The following is a 20,416-nucleotide window of genomic DNA, read 5'->3' as shown; positions in this document are numbered from 1 at the left end:
TTTTACATCCACCGGTTTGGAGAGTTTAGTATTTGATACTATTTTCAAGGCTGTGATGTTACTAGTGAATTTTAAAGTTGACAATCAAGTTGGTGATGGATCTGTTCTGGGGACTCCAGTCATGCTTCCTGGACCTCTAGATGTGTCAACAAAGTGGAAAACTTAGATTCCTCTGGCTGTCTTTCATTACCTCTTGGTAAAGCAAACTGTATATGATACTTGGTAAGATACCTCCCCACGACCGCCACCATCAAATACATTAAAACTCTTGCAACTCAGGTGGTGACAATACAAAAAAAATATACAAGGGTGTTCTGAGAAGGAAGAGTTGAGAACCGTTGATAGAATGTAACTTAGTTATTTAAGGTTGTGAAAACAGGCTGTGTGAGGTCCGGAGTCTTAGTCAAGGTCACTGATTCAATTAGTGGTAGAGTTGTTTGTAGATATCATCAAGAAAGAGTAGGAGAATGTGATACAAACAATGACACATCTCAGTTGGTTCTTTGTATCTTGATGAATAACTTTCTCCCAGGATACAGCGTATGCTCTTTAGAACAACTTAGTATTTGTAGAAATGATATTAGTCTTTTTACTTTGGAACATTTTAGTAACTTTCTTCATCCATAGACTAAAAGAAACCCTGAAAGCCAGAAATAGAGAATGCAGAATTCCTTAATGAAGAAACACGTTATAAATCAGAGAAATATGGCTGTTCATGACTATGTGGATGGTGTTTACTGAGTGGGGAGAAGATTTGGCAAATATTTAAGGTCATGTATTTACTTTGTCAAAGAAAAGGAAACAAAGTTATTGTTTCATGAAGACCCCCAGTGAAATCTAAAGGCCTAGATTATCTAGCAGAATTGAAGGCGGCTCTGTGTAACAGGTTCAGCCTGGGCGGTGACACAGTGATTGATGAGTCAGTGGGTGTGTTCGGTCACTGCTCTCTGTGTCTCTAAGACAGGTGCTTGTTCTGTAAGTGAAATATCATATATTCCCCATTATGGATAAATAAGTCCATTAACATTTTTCTAAGAAATGAGTCATTAACCTATTTAGTGAGTTTATTTGAAAACTAATCAATTTAGAATTTGCCTAAGGACCAATAACTAACTAATCAGTTGTTGCTAGGTGGTTATCTTCTGGGGAATTGAGTATTTTGTCAGTGCCTTTTTATTTTTAACAGCCCTTGTTTTTTTCTTTTTTTTTTAATTCTCAGGAAAAAAATCATTTAGCTGGATTTTTATATGAAGATAAATAGTTTTCATACAAATTTAATTTCACAGAAGCTGCCATTATTCTAATGACATGGGTATAACCTCACTTTCAAAAGCAGAAAGAAACACTTTAGCAAACACATAAAAATTCTTAAGATATTCACACTTTAAAAAATGTAATAGGCAAATCTGTGGCCTGGAACTCTTGTGGGCAGTGCAGTGTTTGCTTTGTGTGAGCTGTCAGGCCCCTCAGCATCAAGAGACAGTACCTCCTTCCTGGCCAGCACCCCCAACGGTGAGCCCCGTCACCCACCAAACAGCAGGTGAGATTGGAGACCTGGCTGGATGAGCAAAGCAGGAAAGCAGTTTTGCTATCCGGGCGAATGGAGTTATGGACCTTCTTCCAGGTTAAGAAGAAAGCCATGTTCGGAGCGCCCTGTGTTGCAGTGATGGGTTTGTTGAGCACCCACCAATTTAGTCAGGAAAACTGATGCAGACGTGTGGTCTGGGGGTCTTCATGAATCGGCCAGAAGCCTTTTCCCCAGCAAGGTTTGGGTGCCTCTGGGAACTTTTGCCTTCTGCAGAGGACCTGGGAAGAGCGTGCACCTACCTGCACCGCTCCATGCTATGAACCACCGAAAATAGGGACTGAAGTCAGGGACCATCTGACCCCGTGAATTCCCGGGTCTGCGGCAGAAGCCGCCCTCGATCCCATCGTCTCAGTGGCCACCCTCACCCATGACTGCCCTGCGCTGCCTGGGCCCAGCGCATGCCGGGGGAGCCTCTCTGCCCTCCTTTCTTTGTTCGGGACTTCCCATACCCAGATGGATGGATAAATAAGGGGAATTGTGAAGCAGGGAGAAAAGTTTTGGAAATAGGCCAGAATTTCTTTACTAAATTTAAAAACCATGCACATAATCCTTTAGAAACTCCACGCAATAAGCAGGATTAAGCAAGTCGTGGATTAGAGTGTACTGAGCAGAGACTGTTTTTGTTTGAAGAGGTCAGAAATGGAGGTACTGGGACCCTAGTTTACTGTGGACATTGCAGGGCTTCTGAACTTCCCACACAGCAGAAATTCCTGGAAAAGTAGAGTCTTGTGGTCAGTTTCTCACCCCACACCTTTGGTGCATTTAAAAAAAATAAATTACTAAAGTGCTTTGCTTCAGTTTTATTCTGGTATGATAGTAGGTATTCACTTTTTATTGTCTTCCTGCATAAAAGCAACCTAAAATAACATTTTACATACGCAAATGAAACTGAAAACAAATCCATAAGCTACCCATACCCTCTTCCAGTTCTATATATCAAGTGAGTGTGCTGAGACTTGTACAAATAACTTCTGTTATGTTGTCAAGTAGACATCTACTAAATGTATAGTTCAACTGAAAGTATATTTGAGTATGCTTTAGCGAAATGTATTAGTTGCAAAAGTACCAAATCTCTTTTTCTCTTTTAAAGTATTATAAATCCAGGATTGTAAATTTATTTTAATTGCAGTCAGTTTCAGAAAACTAACTTTAATTTAGCTGGGTGAGAAAGCAAAAGAGAAAAAATTAAAATATTAATATTGAACTGCATGAAAATACTAGATACAAAGGCTACACAAAACCCTTTTAGATATAAACATCCATGAATTTGCATTCACTGATGCAAAGACATTGTTGAGATTGTTTGTTCTGACAAGTTTTTTAAATGAGAATTTTCTCCTAAAGGTTTTATAGCTTCTACATGTAAGGGCATTTTGGTGTTTGGGGACAGATGAAAGTTTCAGTGGTCCAGTAGAAAGGACACACCTTGGTTCAGTTTGCCGTCTTACTGTTACTTGCAGCTTAGCTTATCAGTGTTCCTAGTTCCAGATGAAATAATCGCTGCAATGAAATGTCCAAGTTTTCCCAGCAGGGAGCATTTAATGAAGTTCTTAGAACAAGTCTGGGTGATACACATTCATCTGTGTGAGTCTTGATCTGTCCAGGTTCACTGGGCTGTTTAGAATCACTGGGTCTTCAGCCATTTCCAAAAGACAGAACACAGTTGATATTTTAAGCCAATCAATGTATTGAGAGTTCAGCGTGTGTCAGCACAAGAGTAGATGTCCTGGGAGATGCAGAAGAAATGTGAAGCCTGGCCTCTGTTCCCTAAGTGCCTTCAGAGTCAACTTGGCAGCATCCCACCGTGCACCATTTTCTGGGCAGCCCCTCTGATCCTTTTCATAAGTGTCCACCCCGCAGGCAATCTTGGCTGAGCACAGAGAATGGGATGTTTCACGGGATGTCTCTGCTGCGACTGTGGATATCCTTGCTGGAACATTCACAGTACTGGTCCCATTCACAGCTGGGACCACTCAGATGTTTCACCCCTTCACCCCTGCGTGAACCTGGGGTGCATCAGATGAGGTAGTGTTTGTAAGTTTTCTTCTCTGAAAAATAGTACCTTTGATTCTGCTGCTATCCCAATTCCTAGATGTCAGCTTGCCCTGAGCTCTTGGCGGCCTTGCCTCCAAGCTCTCCTGGTATTTCATTCTGTGCTCAGTCTTTGTTGTAAATGGTAGTATTCCAGAAACTTCCCCATTGTCAGGTTTCTTGGCTCCTTTTTGTAGGCAGCCCCAAAGGCTGCGTTAAGAGTATTGATCACATTCTTTCTATAGGCATCCCTAGCCTGTTCAGGAAAGCCCCCTCCATTCCTGCCAACCACAGCCCCCACCGGCTCAAAGGGCTGCTTCCCACTCTTGGCCTCCCTGCCCTCCATGGTGGTGGCCAGTGTAGGCGAAAGAAGGAAGTCCCATTGGGTTGGGGAGCTCCAAGTCACCCACCCGTGAGGCTGATGGGGGAGTTAGTCACAGATGAGTCTCCTCCCATTCTCACCTTTTGCCACCTTTTACAGTTTTCAGAAAAAAAGAAAAATAGGAACTTTACTTATGGGTTGCTTGAGAAAGGTAGAAAGTTGGGGGCAGAAAGGACGATGGCAAAAATGGTGAGATCTCCCTTTAGTTTTTAAATGTATTCAAACTTAAATTTCTGCGTGTTTTCATTACAAAGATGACAATTGTTGCACATAGACTATCTCAAAAATACTTCATCCATTTGAGCAATATGAAAGAATAGGCTAGAGAGAAACAGATTTGGTTTTTCAAGCTAAAAAGAATAACAGAAAGTGGGCGAGTCTTCAGTGAGCTGTCTGCCTTTGCAACCTAGGAAGTAAACTTAATTTGGATGTGCATTTAGGAGATGGAGCACTACAGGTGGTGAAATGCTGTAGCAATGAAGCAGGGAAGGGAGAGGGGGGAAAGGAAATTTGAGCCAAGCAACCTGAAGGTCAGGGGAAGCGGGTCTTATGGATGTTAAGGGAGGAATCCAAGTAGGCAAAGGGGATGAACAGCAGTGCAAAGGCTCTGGGGCAGCAGGTTGCCCGGTATGTTCCAGAACAGGAAGGAGGCCAGTGTGGCTGGCATGGAGAGCTAAGGCTCAAAGGAGAAAGTGAAGAGAAAGAGGTAGTAAGGGACCAGGAGGAATTGAGCCCGGCCAGCCGTGCTACTGATGTTAGCTCACATGTCACAGTGTGTGAGGGAGATAGAGTTCTTGGGAACAATAATACGCAGAGCTTTTAAAAACTTTCATACTGTAGCCATCAATCCCATCATCATGGTGGTGGTATCCCGGGGTGGTGGTGGTTACTTGGTAGAGTATACGTCAACTCGAATTTCTTCCTCAAAAGTATATAAAATTTGAAAAGACCTAGAAGTGATCTAGTGGAATGAAGACACTGAGATACCATTGAGGTTGGGGAAACTACTGGGACGTGCTTACAGGATAAACTGCAAAACAAAAGCACAAGTTTGTAATCATGGAATGACATGCCTTATTCTAAAAACTTAACGTTTGTAGCGTACCTTATAATTCATAAGACATTTAAAAATGGTATTGAATCCCAATAACCTATGTGTAGGGTTGGATCTTGTTGTTATCCCTGTTTTTTAATGGAAAATCTGAGGCCTGAAGATGGTAGGCCATGTATATGCCTGCCCCGCCGTTGAGCCTGGCTCCTGCTGTTGGAGAAACTTTCCCAGTCTGTAGAGAGAGGATGTGGTCCTGGCGGGCCTGGCTCTAGCCTGATTCTGTATCTTCTGGTAACACACAGCCGTCATTTAAAAAAAAAAGACAAGGTCTTTCCCTCTGACAGACTAAAAGCTGAATCCGCTTATTTCGAACTCTGCCTTGAGGCGGGATGCCCCGTGCATTATGGTTAACTGTAGGACCTGCTAACCATCGGCTTATCAAACAAATCAATTTCACTCTTCAGCTAATTTGGAAATGAAAATTATAGAAGTTAGAAAAAAATGTGCAGAAAATGTATTATTCCATTTGTTTCATAGAGATCCTGGCTTCACAGGAAAGAGCCAAGGGCATGGGTTTTGCTGAGGGCGTAAGAGCTTGGGGAAGGTGAGGGCTAGGTGCGTACGGGTGCCCTGATGTGCTCTTAGCCTGCTGGTGAGGAAAGTGCACGTTTAATAAATGGGCTCCAGCCAACTGTGTGCAGTTATTTATAGCCTGCATAATTTTAAAAATGTGGTTGAGCATTTAGGTCTATCTTCAGCATTTAGGCTCCATTTGACTTAGTTTTCCTGAAATATGTAGAAAACTAATGGTGAAAGAGGACCTAATTCTTGAATTAGCTGCTTGAACTGTGTTGCTAGTTATTCCAAGTAGAATTTGTAAAATGGTCCATCATTCTCTAAGCAAAATGAGGGAAATAACAATTATTTTATAGAAATTTCATATGTATTGAATATTACAAAATCATGTAACTGGAAATGTTTAAATGGTCACGCTGGGCCAGGCACGGTGGCTCACGCCTGTAATCCCAGCACTTTGGGAGACCAAGGCTGGTGGATCACAAGATCAGGAGTTTGAGACCATCCTGGCCAATATGATGAAACCCTATCTCTACTAAAAATAGAAAAATTAGCTAGGTGTGGTGGCGCATGCCTGTAGTCCCAGCTGCTTAGGAGGCTGAGGCAGGAGAATCGCTGGAACCCGGGAGGCAGAGGTTGCAGTGAGCCGAGATTGCACCACTGCGCTCCAGCCTGGGCAACAGAGTGAGACTCCATCTCAAAAAAAAAAAAAAAAAAAAAAGGAAAATGGTCCAGCTGATTTTCCAGAACGGAATATCACTGCATGATGCTCTCTGGGAAGAGAAGGCATTAAGTCTGTAACACACAGGATGGAACTATTGTCTATTCTGTACGCATCTGCTTGATCCTGAGTTTTGTCACCTTGGTTACTAACAAGATGGTTAGAAAGTTACGTCTCTCTTGAATCCATTCTTAAAGGCCTTCAAGGACTCAGGCACAGCCTTGGAAAACCAGGAAATGTGACTGTGTCAATCACCACACAGTCCAACTTCCTTTTCGTGTAGGAAATGTTTTCTTTATCATTAATTGATCAGTTCTCCCCTTTCCAAACTTCTGGCAATTTGGGAAATGGAATCTTTATGTTGCTGGGTATTTTCTTCTTCCACACCTCCTTCTCCTTGCTGGAAAGGAGGGGAGGGCAGAAGATGTGTTTGTGGCCACATTCCCGGTGTGGCCCGCCTGGACAGGAGCCAGGGTGCACACTGACCTGCACAGCCTCTGGCCTCTGTCCCTGGGCCTGAGAGGCAGGAGCAAGGGGCCTGTCCTCACTCTGAATCCAACTGCTGGTGACTCAGGGCACCCTGCTGGACCCTCCAGGACTTCAAGTTGGGGCCCACGTTTCTAGGCTGCCCGCTCATCCAAACCTCCCTCCATGTCCCTGACCAAAGCATTTCACAGATCTGGGTCCTCTGGTGTGTGAGGCTCCTCCCAGCCCATGAGCATTTGAAAATGTCTACAAGATCTTTGCCATTTTAGGTTCTACCGAGGCTAAAGAATGTATGTTTCCTCTGCTTAGACTTAAGTTTTTGAGTAACTTTATAGACACTTTGGCATTTTGGCTGACAGGGCAAGTGCAGTAACTGAATATGACTTGTGCACTGTTTCAGTGCCAGTGGGTCACACGCAGGGGAGTCGGAGCCAAGGTGGATGAGGCTGGGATATCTACATGCTTGGTGGGGAGTCGGAATCAGGGTGGTTGAGGCTGGGATATCTACATGCTTGGTGGGGAGGAGGAGCCAAGGTGGATGAGGCTGGGATATCTACATGCTTGGTGGGGAGTCGGAATCAGGGTGGTTGAGGCTGGGATATCTACATGCTTGGTGGGGAGTCGGAGTCAGGGTGGACGAGGCTGGGATATCTACATGCTTGGTGGGGAGTTGGAATCAGGGTGAATGAGGCTGGGATATCTACATGCTTGGTGGGGAGTCGGAATCAGGGTGGTTGAGGCTGGGATATCTACATGCTTGGTGGGGAGTCGGAATCAGGGTGGTTGAGGCTGGGATATCTACATGCTTGGTGGGGAGTCGGAATCAGGGTGGATGAGGCTGGGATATCTACATGCTTGGTGGGGAGTCGGAATCAGGGTGGTTGAGGCTGGGATATCTACATGCTTGGTGGGGAGTCGGAATCAGGGTGGATGAGGCTGGGATATCTACATGCTTGGTGGGGAGTCGGAATCAGGGTGGATGAGGCTGGGATATCTACATGCTTGGTGGGGAGGAGGAGTCAGGGTGGATGAGGCTGGGATATCTACATGCTTGGTGGGGAGGAGGAGCCAAAGATGTGGATTTCCTCTGTCTCCACATCCTTGGGCAAGGACTGGTGATCAGCTGCTGCTGTCTTATTTTATTTGCTTCTCCAGTAAATGAACTTTATATAGTTGGTAACTTGGCGTTTTCCATTTTGCATTACTGAAATTTCAATAAATAGTGCTTTAGTTAGATGTAAATCTCTGTCATTTGTGGCAGAGGAACTTAAATGTCGGCCTGCATTTTAGTGCACCTGTTTGTATAGAGCAGAGAGAAGGGAAGTGCTGTCCCCCAGTGGCCTGGACCAGGCGGAGTCCAGCCTGTTGATGATGCATTGTGTGTGCTTGGCATGTGTGACGTGGCAAGGGATTCGTGTTCTCTATAGGCAGCTGCCTGAGTAGCAGACATGTGAGGCCCCTTCCCGGGCATTTTGTCCTGTCCTCAGGACATGAAGAAAGCAGCTAGGCAAAGGCACTCTTTGCAGCTTTAAATGGCCTAGAGTTACCCCCAGAAAAACAATTCTACTTCTGTTCCACTTCTGTCCAATTAAAACAAGTTTGTTCATTTTCTTCTAGGAGCAATTTGCCATTGTTTTTGTGCATTCGGCAGTTGTTTATTTGCTGCTTGCAGTTGTGGTTGTTCGTGGTATCGTTCACGAATACAATTTTGAACGAGGAAGAGCTGTGATGACAAATGCACTAAGAGACACCACTGTGGCTCTCCACAAATTAGCCAGAACATAAGGGTGGGAGGAGCCTGTCTTTCCCTGGCAGCACAGGGCTGCCTGGTCTTAAGAAGTCTGCAGTTGAGAACACAGCATGTGGTTACATGTATACATTATTTGAAGGTGCACAAAGAAAGCAAAGGGAAGCCAACCACAAAATGCCAGTTGTGCTAGTAGCATGTGCTTCTTTATGAATGAAAGAACATACGTATTTTTTGTATTAATTATTTATATATTTTATACATGAAATCTCATTTGACAGATTCCCTGTGACTCCACTGGGGAATTCAGGATGGGAGAGGTAGTGCCCCCATCTTTGTAAGAGGGAGCAGACTTAAGAGACATAGCTGTAGAGATTACCCAGCTGGTAAGAAGTGGTTCCTAGATGCTAGCCCTGGGGACCCGGCTCTGGTGTGGCCACAGCGCCTTTCACACCTGTATCCTGAGAGTCGTGGGAATGGCATGTAGTTTAAAGTACAGAGATGGGGGCATGGAGTCGTTCCTAGCCTCCCAGGGAAGAGCAGGATGTTTTTGATATGGCCGATTAGGAAGAATGGGCACTTTGATCTCTGCAAAGAGAGCCTGCGCTTCAGTGACTAAGTAGGATTTGACCCTTCAACCTTGACTCTAGTTAAAGGCTACATGGTCATTCTTAGGAGGCTTTTAAATTAGATAGATGGATTTGTCCCTGGAGAGACAAAGCTGAAATCCTATATCACATAGATGTTATAGACCGGGGAGGGGGGATTTACCTACAGTTATTTAAGCTTTTAAAGTAGAAAAAAGGTCCAGTTGAAATGATATATAACAACAGGCTATTTGGAGATGGATATATTGTGAATAAATAATTATTCTACATTCTCTTAATTTGGTAGCAAAAATATAATTAGGTTTTATAATTTCTGATATGAACAATATAAACATTGTTATGGTGTACATAAAATTTTTTTAGATGAGTAAGAAAACCATACGTATAAACATGTGTTAAATCTGAGAAAAGAATTACGTCGTTCATTGGCTATTTGCGATTTTAATGCACCTTATATCACTTGGCCCAAATACTCTTAGGGCAGAAGCATAATGCTAACATTCACATTCTCCAATGATCCAAGAAAGAGAAAAGATTTGGACCCTTAATGAATTGTAGATCTCATATGTAAACCTTTACTTCTGTTAAAGGAAGAATGCTAGTGTAGGATGTCTTTAGCAATGATTAGATTTATTGAGCACTTTTGTGTTATGCATGGAAAATCAAATAGAATAGCGGTAGCTAAGAGAAATTCATTCCAAAAGTGTGCTGGCTTCATAAATGATTTTGTGATGTGTGTCCTCTTTTTCAGTAGGGTCTGTAACGGGATAGTGTGGTTTTTAGTAGACAGTATTGCATTTCTAAAGTACGTAAGCTTGCAGATAATTTTCAAAGGGGTATCAATTAGTTTCCCAGTATAACACACAGATGGAAATATATGGTGTTTTTCTGACAAATTCGCCTGTTTTTCTTCGCATTGTCTTCCTTACTAAAGGTTGCCATGTTCATGTGCTCCTTGAAGGATTAACAAACATTCTGTGAAAGGTCAGGTAGTAAAGAGTTTAGGTTCATTGCATGCAGTCTCTGTCACAGCTGCTCCACTCTGCTTATGGTGTGAAAACAGCCATATGTAAATGCGTGAGCACGGCTGTGCCCAAATAAAACTTTATTTGCAGAGACGGGCAAGCCAGATCTGGCCTTACTTTACTGACCTCTGCTTAGAACGTCACTCTCCGAGTGGGCTGGAAAGGGTTTTCTTTTCTTCTGGGTCTCACGCAGTCCTAAAGCTTCGTTCTGTTTTAGAAAACTTTGTTCTCTTTTAGAAAACTTTATTGAGCATTTCTGCCTGTGAGAAATGGCATGAACCACATGGGGTTTTCGCTTCAATTTAATACCTATAAGCTTTACTAAGGACCTGACCAGCAGGCTGCTGGCTGCTGGGGACAGGGAGGTGAGAAGGCAGGGCCTGGGCATCAGCTGGCAAGGAAGACCAACTGTGGAGCACACCCTCATCGACTCACAGGCTTCACTGAATCTTGTGACATGCTAGCGTGCTGTTTAATGTCCTTCGAGGAGAGTTTTATAAAGAGCTAGTGGTTCATTGTGGAGGTTGACACTCTGGGGCCCCAGGTGACAGTTGCAGATGTCTCTGCTCCTGCCCTGTCCCACCCATCTCATTGTCACCAAAGGGGAGCAGAGAGGAAAGTGTTCTGGGAGAAGTTGAGGACCCTGTTCTTCCACAGACTAGCAGGGAGGCTTCAGCAAGTTGTTTGTGCTTCCTGGTCTGGGTTTTAACTAAAAAGGGTCTAACATTTCATAATTTAAAAGAAAGGATCCACCCGCAATTCTTGGAACTTTTTGTATCTCAGGTGTTTGTGCGGAAGAATCATCGATACTGTTTCTCGTATGGCATTGGCGGCTGCTGCAGGGGCAGTGGGCAATTCTTGCCATAGACGAATAGCTCACATCATGCACATGGCAGGGTTTTTAACAATAACACTCAGAAGAGAACTGTGTACATTCTGTGTTACACAATCTGCTGTAGCCGTGCACTGTAAAATTTATACAGGCTCCTGTGTAGGAAAGTTGAATGTGTAGAGGGAATTTGAAGTGCAGTAGGTAAAAGTTTAGGAGGCCTGATTTTCCTAGTTTTGGATGATTAAGACCAGGTCTTATGTGCAGGATTAAACAGGAGTTAAAGGGGGAAGATACCTTTTACTAAACCCAGCCTGTGAGACAACTAGATTGTCTCATCCTATTTTGTATTGTGTCATTAACATCAAGTTGCAACTTGATATTCGGAATTTTTTTTACTAACAAGCATTCAAAATGAAATGATTTTAATTGTCAGTGGAAGTGATGAGCTCATAGAAAAGAATGTTTTCAGTCTTTCTCAAGGAGGGCAGCAGGAAAGCAAGTTATTGCCCCTGTTTGTCATGGGGAACTTATTCTTCCATATTTTCCTTTTAAGTTAGTTTTTTTTCCAATTTAAAAGACAAGTTCAAGTAACCGTTTTTCCTAGAATCTCTGGCTTTTGTTATCATACCCAACCTTACCTTTTTTTTTTTTCATGTTCTTAGAGTGTCTTGCTTTAGTAAAGTCTGGAGATACTAAATTATCGGGTTTATTTTTCTCAGAATTGCTCCTGCAACTGAAAAGTCAATTTTCCCTTGTAATTCTGTGTTTAACATAAAAGGCTGAAACTGGGCGCTGAGATGTACCTGTACGATATGTTTGAGCTCATGGAAGGTTTCATTGCTTTCGGAATCACATTTGCTACTAGAAATACAAATTTTAATTTTAAGAAGTGTATCGTTTCATTTTGTCAAGTACATCAGTATTTGTAACACTCCTAATTCAGCTATGGCTGAAAATGTGAAAGCATCTTTACCTACTCCATGAATTTGGCCTCTGGGTGGTCCAGTGTTGCTCACCAAAGGCCTGTGAGGCCCCATGTCCCACAGCCGTGCGATGGGGCCCTACGTGGTGGCCGTAAGCCCCTCTGCAGAGAGGACCGGGGCCTCCCTGGGCAGAGCTACCACGACCCAGGTGTATATCCTGGATTTTGAACATCGAAATGTAACATTGGAGGCAAACATGTCCAAACCCAAATTGTCATGAGAAATTATGAAGAAAAAGGATTGGTGAGTCAGACTGTGTGCCTAAAATGCTGCCTGATTTTATTGGCTGGAGCAAATTGACCTTATTTCCAACATGTTCTAGGCTTGATGCCCACTTCAGTTTTCTGTAATGTGATTGCAGTCATGGTGCCCAGTTCCGTGTGACATGTCATTGTTGGGACATTGTTCCATATATTACAAGGAAGCTTTCCTCCTTGTCTTAATCACAGTGTTTTCTAGTGATTTGTTTTCTTTCCTCCTTTCTGTCTTTCGGGGGATCAAGTTGAGCAGTTTGAAGGTGGAGCTTTTACTGACAGCTCTTTCCTTCATTTGCATTCTGATTGCTCTTTTAAGTGGAGGAGAAAAGGGGAGGAATTATTGCCCATCTGCAGGGCATTATGGTGAGTGGCACAGGGGACTGTATCCCACGTATGAATGTCATCTGTCACAAGCGACAGCAGAAAGGAGATGCGGAGTGGATACACTGCACGACATGTCACATGGAACAACTCTCATCTCTGCTAAAAGTGTTTTTGTTTGTTGGTTTTATTTGCTCAAATAACTACGTGGATACGTCTGTGGATGGATTTCCTTACAAAGCAACGTCTAAGGGACAGAGTAGTACAGTGTGTAATGAACGATGTGACAAATTCAATGAGTATCAGTAAGTTTACATTTTTTATATACATTACCTGTAGCAGCAGAACTGGTGTGTGGTGTTCTGTCATTGTGTTCTTGAGCAACACGTGAGTCTTATTGTTTTCTTTTTGGTTTTGCCATTACAGCTGATGAATTCAGAAAATCTCTTCCTTCTTAGTGACTATTCAGGGTAGAACAGCCATAAAATTAATAATTCTTTGCTTCTACTAAAATGAACACAGATAATACAACAAATAAATTTTTGCTGGAATCTCATCTTCAGGAAGCCTGAAGTTTGATCATATTTAAAGGTTGAGGATGTCAGATGATTAGTGTTAGAAAATTGTTGGTGTGTATTTTTCCCCTAGTCAGGATGAACCAGGCTGATTTTCAGGGTGAGGGATAACTTCAGTTACTTTGAAAGTAAATGAATATAAAGGCAAAAGTTTACTCTCATTCCTAGGTTTGAATCTATGGAGTGTTTTCCAGCTTTCTTCTTCCTGGGGTAGGGGAGTGTCACTGATGAGTGGGTGGCTGTCAGGTGGGTGGCAGGTATCGTGTTGCCGTGGTGGTTTCAACCAGGGGCACCAGCTCTTGGTGTTTGGTGTCTGAAAGCTGTGTGTGAACTACAGAGAGCCCTCCTGAGCCCTTGCACGTGTTAATCATTTAGCCCTATGCCTGGGGCCTTTAATAGTATGTGTGGCAAAGATTCTACCACCGGCTCAATTGGAAAAAGGTATTTGAGACATCAGTTCAGGCAGATGGCTTCTGTCTTAGACCTTCTTTCTCTAACAAATGAATAAAAATTATACTTAGGGTTTCAAAACAGATCCCTTTTTTCCACCATAAATTCTTAGTACTGATGCTTCTTAGGTCTCTGTTGTATCCCAATCCCTCTGCTGCGGCTGGCAGGTCCTAGTCATCTGGGTCCAATCTGAGGTGTGCTCCAGCCTTTTCCTCGCTGCCGTTTTGCACCTCCGCAAAGGATTGTTTCTGCTGGTTAATTCTGTTTAAATCACCGCGAGCGCTTCCAGGCATCCCAAAGGGTCACCTGGAATCAGCCGCAGCCTCCTGGGGTGGGGGGATGTCTAAGCAAGCAGGTCTGTGAGAGGCAGGGCACTGAGGAGCAAAACCACAGGCCTGTGCCCGCTGAGCACACCCAGACCACAGTTCTCGCTTTACCGTGAAAGGAGGCGGCCGTTGAAAGCAGTTGTATTAACCTAACAGGAGACAGGCTAGGTGAGACACATGCACGTTGTGCTTGCTCTGGTGCACGTGTGTGCATGTAGATGTGTGTGAAACGCCGCACAGCTGACACCCCCATGCCTGGCTCTGAGCGGGTGGTCATCCTGTTTCTGGTCTCCCTCACCTCAGCTCTCTTGTGTCCTTTGAGTGTGCCATTAACAGGTTCATCTTCCTGTAATAACCCTTCCTCTTCCTCCCTTCTCCTTCCCCTTCCCCTTCCTCCCTCCTTTTTTTTCTTTCCTTCCCCTTCCTCTTCCCCTTCCTCTTCCTCTTCCGCTTGCCCTTCCCTTTCCCCTTTCCTTTTTTTTTTTGTCAGCCATCTTCCCCCAAGTTATCAGTGAGGCCTTGCACCAGAGTAGAATTAAAAAAAGAAAATTGTTGAAAGGTCATTGCATGAATAAATGCATGGATGAATTACTTCCTTGCCATTTATCAGCTCTTTTCTTGCATAATGCTAATGCTTAGAAATTAACGTTTTGATAACTGTATTCTACTTCCAAAAAATAAAATTACATGTTCAACTTAATTAGAGCTCGCAAAGATGTAATGATAAGAGTTGAATTTTACAGCGATACAGCATCCTAAAAAAAAACAATGAAAATGTCAGTGGCCTCATGAAATCACAAATGAAAATGGAAAGTAATTTTTTTCAGCAATAATTTACCCGCCATTTATATGACAAAGTGCTTAAGTTTGAGAAACTGAAGAACTTACTTATTTGGCTGTTTTCAAAATAACAGACTTAGAGTTAACATGAGATAATTCAGCCACATTTAGCTAATTGTTAGTGTCAAAATAAGATAAGCAATTGATTAGAAATTCTTCTGTCAATGGATTTGCAGAGTCTCAGTTACCTGCTTTGTGGTGGCCATGGGATTCTTCCCAAATCAGGGTCTCAGGGACAAAATGCAAGCTCATTTTAGGGTGAATTACAAGTCAAGGTGTGTTTTAGCAAATGCCTGTTTTTTTTTAGGGGATAAAACAATTAGATTCTCACTGAAGTCTCCTGGGATTGAAAATCACAACAATAACGAATCAGATAACTCAAAGACAGATCTTTCCTTAGGAAGAAATTAATTCTGTTAAGGTTCATTGGCAGAACATTGTTTACTTATTAAATTTATAATGGACATAAATCTTTTTAAAAGTAACAAGATAGGCCGGCCACAGTGGCCCACGCCTGTAATCCCAGCACTTTGGGAGGCCTAAGTGGGTGGATTACCTGAGGTCAGGAGTTCAAGACCAGCCTGGCCAGCATGGTGAAACCCCGTCTCTACTAAAAATACAAAAATTAGCCAGGCATGGTGGCACGTACCTGTAATCCCAGCTACTTGGGAGGCTGAGACACGAGAATTGCTCAAACCTGGGAGGTGAAGGTTGCAGTGAGCCAAGATCATGCCACTGCACTCCAGCCTGGGTGACAGAATAAGACTCCGTCTTAAAAAAGACTAATAATAATAAATAAAATAGATAAAACAGCCTCAGAATGTCGCGTTGTAGGGAATTTTAAAATGTTCACTTTGTATATTGACAAGTATTTTTTCTGTAAAGCTTTTGGGGTTTTGGGGGGGCTATAGCGTGTAGTGCCTCGAGTTCATAAGGAGACGTGGTTTTGAGGGACTCACTCTCAGCTTCAGGGCACACTGGAAGTTTCTGTCTTGTTGAGTTCAGTCCTCTAAACTTAAGATGGAGAGAAAAGAATTTGGTTCACAAAAAAGTAAGTCAGGGAGTAAGATAAGAGGCTAGGATCAGAATTCTAAATGATTTTAGAAGAGTGTCCAGAAATGCAGTTGGTATAAATGCATCTGCAAAGGAAGGAAATGTACCTGTTTGAGAGCAAAGCAGTGCTCACCCTCATGGAGCTGAGTGATGAAAATGAACAGTATGTCATTTTGGTTAAAAAGCCAAGAAGCTTAGAAAGAAGAAAACAGCACGCTGTGAAAGGTCCAAATCTTCCAATTTGTTCTGTCCCTTGAAGAAGGAATATATCAAGTAAAAATAGGCCTAAAACACTGGAAATTGAGAAAGGTTAAAGAATTTTGATCCTTCATCCTGGGAAGCAATTAGATCTGGCCACGTGTCCTCAGTCCCTGTCCCCTCTGAGCACAGCGAAAGGGTAAATTACTTAAACTGGAACATATGAAAGTTGAGTGGATAAAAATAACCCTTTCCTAATGTTGAGGGTTATGCAACAACACGTGAGGCCGTGCAGGAACCTTCCATTGCTGGGCACGTTCAAAAAGAGGTAGATGATGCGGTTGGAAGTTTTCTGAGGGCAGAAGTGTGGAGTTATTAGTTACTCCACTTTCATAACATAATGCACATTTGTAGAATAAACATAGTTTACAGAGCATTGTAATGTGTGTCATAGTTTTTCATCTCTGCAGCCCTGGGAGGAAGGCAAGTGGATTCTGTGTATCCCACACAACACAGGAAGCATCAAGGCCTAAGGAGTTACAGGGGTCATTCCATCACACAGACATGCAGTGCAACCTGGGAACTGGCCCTTCTTTTTCTATCTTGTTCGACAGAATGATTCACAAAAACACGTGCGAATATTTTTCTTAAATTGAAAATACGAACCTAACTGTCTAGACAACTCACCATGAACCTAACAGCTCTGCTTCCAGGAAAACTCAGAGTTTTCCCACTGAACTCACTTCTGGAAAACAGAATGAATACATGTTTCTTTCTCAAAGGTCATCAGTTTATGAAAATGACCCAGGTCCTAGCTGTGGGTTAAAGGGGCCCTTTCTGGAACTCCAGAGATTGCTCTGTTCTCCTGAGGGTCTCTGCTAACTTCCCTCCTTTCTTTTTCAGAGTGAAGATCTGTCTGGCTTTATCACCAGGATGTCACATGTCAGAGAATATCATTAAAAGAAGATGCTCAGCATTGTTTCAGCCCGAAGCTGCTTGCAGTTTTCTTTTGGATCTGAGCAATGACTGTGTTTGGAAACATCTGTGGACTCTGTTAGATGAGGCACCAACAAGGCAAGGTCACCTGCCTCTTTCCCTTGTTCCCGGATGGGGCATTCATCATTGTGCTGTTTGCGTTTTGTTTTGTTTTGTTTTAACAAAATTAGCCGAAGAAGTTATTCTCAAGAAAATTGGATGTTTTCATTGGCCTTCTTAAATTGTGGCCAGTGTCTTAATTTCTTCTTCTTTTCCTTTTGGCAAAGCAGATATAACCCTCAGCATGCTAGGAGAGTGCACCCGTACCTATGGAAGTGGTAAAATCTGGTATTTACTGGCTTACACTCAAAACGACCACAGTCCTACCTCAGTTCAAGGTAAAGCCGGATTTCCGTGGCGGGGGTCCGACAGGACCTCCTGTAGTAGCCCCTGCGCTGTGTGTCTGGAGCGCGGTCCTCGGCCTTATTGAAATGGTCCAAGTAGACAGCTGCTTGTTGGATTCCAGTGCAGGTACCTGCGATGTTTACGTCCACACCGAGCCCAGTGTGGGACTGACATTTCTCAATGGAAGTGAAATTTGGGATTGGACTTTGAAGACGGATTACTAAATAATAATTATTATATGTAACTGAAGCAACCTACTTTTGAAAATCAACTGTATTGGGTAGTGGGAGGTGGGAGGGAAGGGCTTTGGGAAGGGGATGAATATCTCTTTTTACCTTTAACAGACTTGTTTAATCTTCTCGATGTAGATGTTTATGTAGGTACTTCACATTGCAAACGCCTTTTATTCTATTTACAAGCTCAGATGTCTCTGCTCTCCTGAATCTTGGGCATGCCTTTCTGTAACCAAAAATCCCTGTAGGCGTGCTAGCAATTCCAGGGTGGTCCGGGTTTGGCAGATTTGATTTTTAAAAAATGTATTATCTTTAATAAAATGTTATTATGTCAACCAGTGAGGCTGCCCTGAACAAAAAAACAAAAAGAAAAAAAAAAAAAAGGAAAGAAAGAAACTGATAAAAAGAGGCATTCCAGCCCTTATGTTATTGATGGAAAAAGAAAAAGAAGAAAAGCGATCTCGCAGTACATGTTACTTGTCGAAAAAATTCCGGACAAGACTACCCTTGTTTTATGTTTTCGGTATTCTGAAAATACCAGTGTGTGGCAGTTCTCGCAGATGTTACCTAAAACTGCTGAACTTGACCGGCAGAATGTTCTGCCATTTTCTGCTCCCTCGACACTTGATCGGAGGGCTGTCGACCTCTCCTCCCGTGGGGGCTTCCCCAGTGCCTATCTTCTCTGATAGTCATGGAGAGGTTACACTAATTCATTGGAGATGTAAGTTGTTGGTTTTGTTTTGTTTTTAGAAAAATATATATAAATATATAGATATATATCACTATAGAATAATGCATTAATAAAATGAGGCTTTTTTAGAGGAAGACCAAAAAATTCAATGTCTTAAAAATATATTTAATGGCAATGCAAAAGTCTTCCTGCTTCCGTGCTGAACTTTAGAACAGAGGATTGTATTGCAAGACAAAGTTGAATGTAAAGTGATCTCCCTGAACATTTTTAAGGTTTTACTTTTCTGAAATTATACATCACAGCAGTGCATAGGCCATATAATGTTAGCTGGAAGGTCAATTTCAGTGTATGATATACTTTATTAAGATGTATAAAACATCCTGAAGTTTTTATTTAGTTTTGGGAATAGGCATCAATGGGTGGTATTTGCTTTGTAACTCCCCCCAGGTACGATAGGGACTGAATATGGACCCTGCTGAAAGCAGCGTATTGACGCATATTTAACTCGCCCTCTATCTGTAGAGTAGTCATGACACTATACAGATGGTTCATGTTCATACTGCAGCCTAAAACAAGCAAAATACACAGATGATAATATACTAAATTTTCCTCTATCCTGTACATTTCAAAAAAAGGCATATGCAATATTTACATTTTTAATTTAGTTTACAGAATGGAACCAAAATGTATAAATGTTATGTTTGCTAAAACTTCACAATGTATATTGGGTCTTTGTACATTTTGCCTGACTTACCTTAAATTTAAAATATTTTTTGCTATATAAACTTTAACAGTTATTAAACAGTGTTTTCTTTTTGGGTACGTATTGTTTCTGGATATCAAGATGTTAAATATATTTCTTGCTATTGTGATATGACAAGAGACTTAACTTATCTTGCTCTGTCTTCCACTGTACACGCTGTATATAGGGGTCAATGTGATGCTGCTGGAGACGAGAATAAACTGGACTAGAATAGTGCATTGTATTTAGTCTGTATTGATCATGGATGCCCTCCTTAATAGCCATATGCAATAAAATAAAGTACATTATTTATGAAATGAATACAGTCCTGAAGATTTTTTCTGTACGAATTCTCTGTTTAACATAAAGCCAATCTACTTTTAGAGTTTGGGAGTAGGTGAGGAAATACTAGGCTCCTAAAAATACTTGGATACCCCTTTTAATTTTAAAACTTTTATTCTGGAAGCCAAAAAATACCTGCCAGATAACAACATTTATGAAAAGTAAATGTGTTACATAACAAAACAGAACATTCGATGTACTCTACAAAACAGAGTCCTTAGGACGTGCTGGATGCTATTGTAAATACATTCCAAATATTAACTTCTTTATAGCTCATGACAATCTTAGGAGGAGGAACTGTCATCCTCATTCTACAGAGGAGGAGCCCGAGGTACAAAAATGCTAAGAGACTTGTGTGAGAGCACACAGTCCATGAGTGGTAAAACCAGGACCGCTCCCCAGCTCTGCAGTCCAGAATCTGCTTATGCACCTCTGCTTAGTGCTCCCTTCCTGATGTGCACACAGAAGATACACCAACGTGTACATCAAGAATGCTCCCTCCGTGACATGCACACAGAAGATGATGTACCAATGCATACATTAAGCATGCTTCCTCCGGCCGGGTGTGGTGGCTCACACCTGTAATCCCAGCACTTTGGGAGGCTGAGGCAGGCGGATCACCTGAGGTCAGGAGTTCGAGACAAGCCTGACCAACATGGAGAAACCCCATCTCTACTAAAAATACAAAATTAGCCAGGCATGGTGGCGCATGCCTGTAATCCCAGCTACTCGGGAGGCTGAGGCAGGAGAATCGCTTGAACCCAGGAGGCAGAGGTTGCCATGAGCCAAGATCATGCCATTGCACTCCAGCCTGGGCAACAAGAGCGAAACTCCGTCTCAGAAAAAAAAAAAAGAAGAATGCTCCCTCCATGACACAAACAGAAGATATACCGATGCATACATCAAGAATACAAAGAAGAAAATCATCAGATCCAGGAAAATGCAATTCAGGAAGCAGAAAATAGAAAATTGATGCTG

At 42.4% G+C, this 20,416-nt stretch overlaps 1 protein-coding gene across 1 annotated transcript in view; it reads left to right on the top strand.

The window, feature by feature from the left end:
- Positions 1–19,417, top strand: part of IRS2 (insulin receptor substrate 2) — a 30,119-nt gene extending 10,702 nt beyond the window's left edge. Inside the window, exon 2 of the mRNA XM_031001315.3 lies at positions 16,954–19,417. Within this exon, the coding sequence (XP_030857175.3) occupies positions 16,954–16,958 (5 nt within the window). The 3' untranslated portion in view covers positions 16,959–19,417. The remainder of the gene's footprint in view (positions 1–16,953) is intronic.
- Positions 19,418–20,416: the final 999 nt, after the last annotated feature.

The sequence above is a fragment of the Gorilla gorilla genome, chromosome 14 (assembly GCF_029281585.2).
Source record: "Gorilla gorilla gorilla isolate KB3781 chromosome 14, NHGRI_mGorGor1-v2.1_pri, whole genome shotgun sequence".
Classification (NCBI taxonomy): Eukaryota; Metazoa; Chordata; class Mammalia; order Primates; family Hominidae; genus Gorilla; species Gorilla gorilla.
The sequence above is the reverse complement of the archived record's forward strand: the minus strand, read 5'-3'. Positions and strand labels throughout refer to the sequence as shown.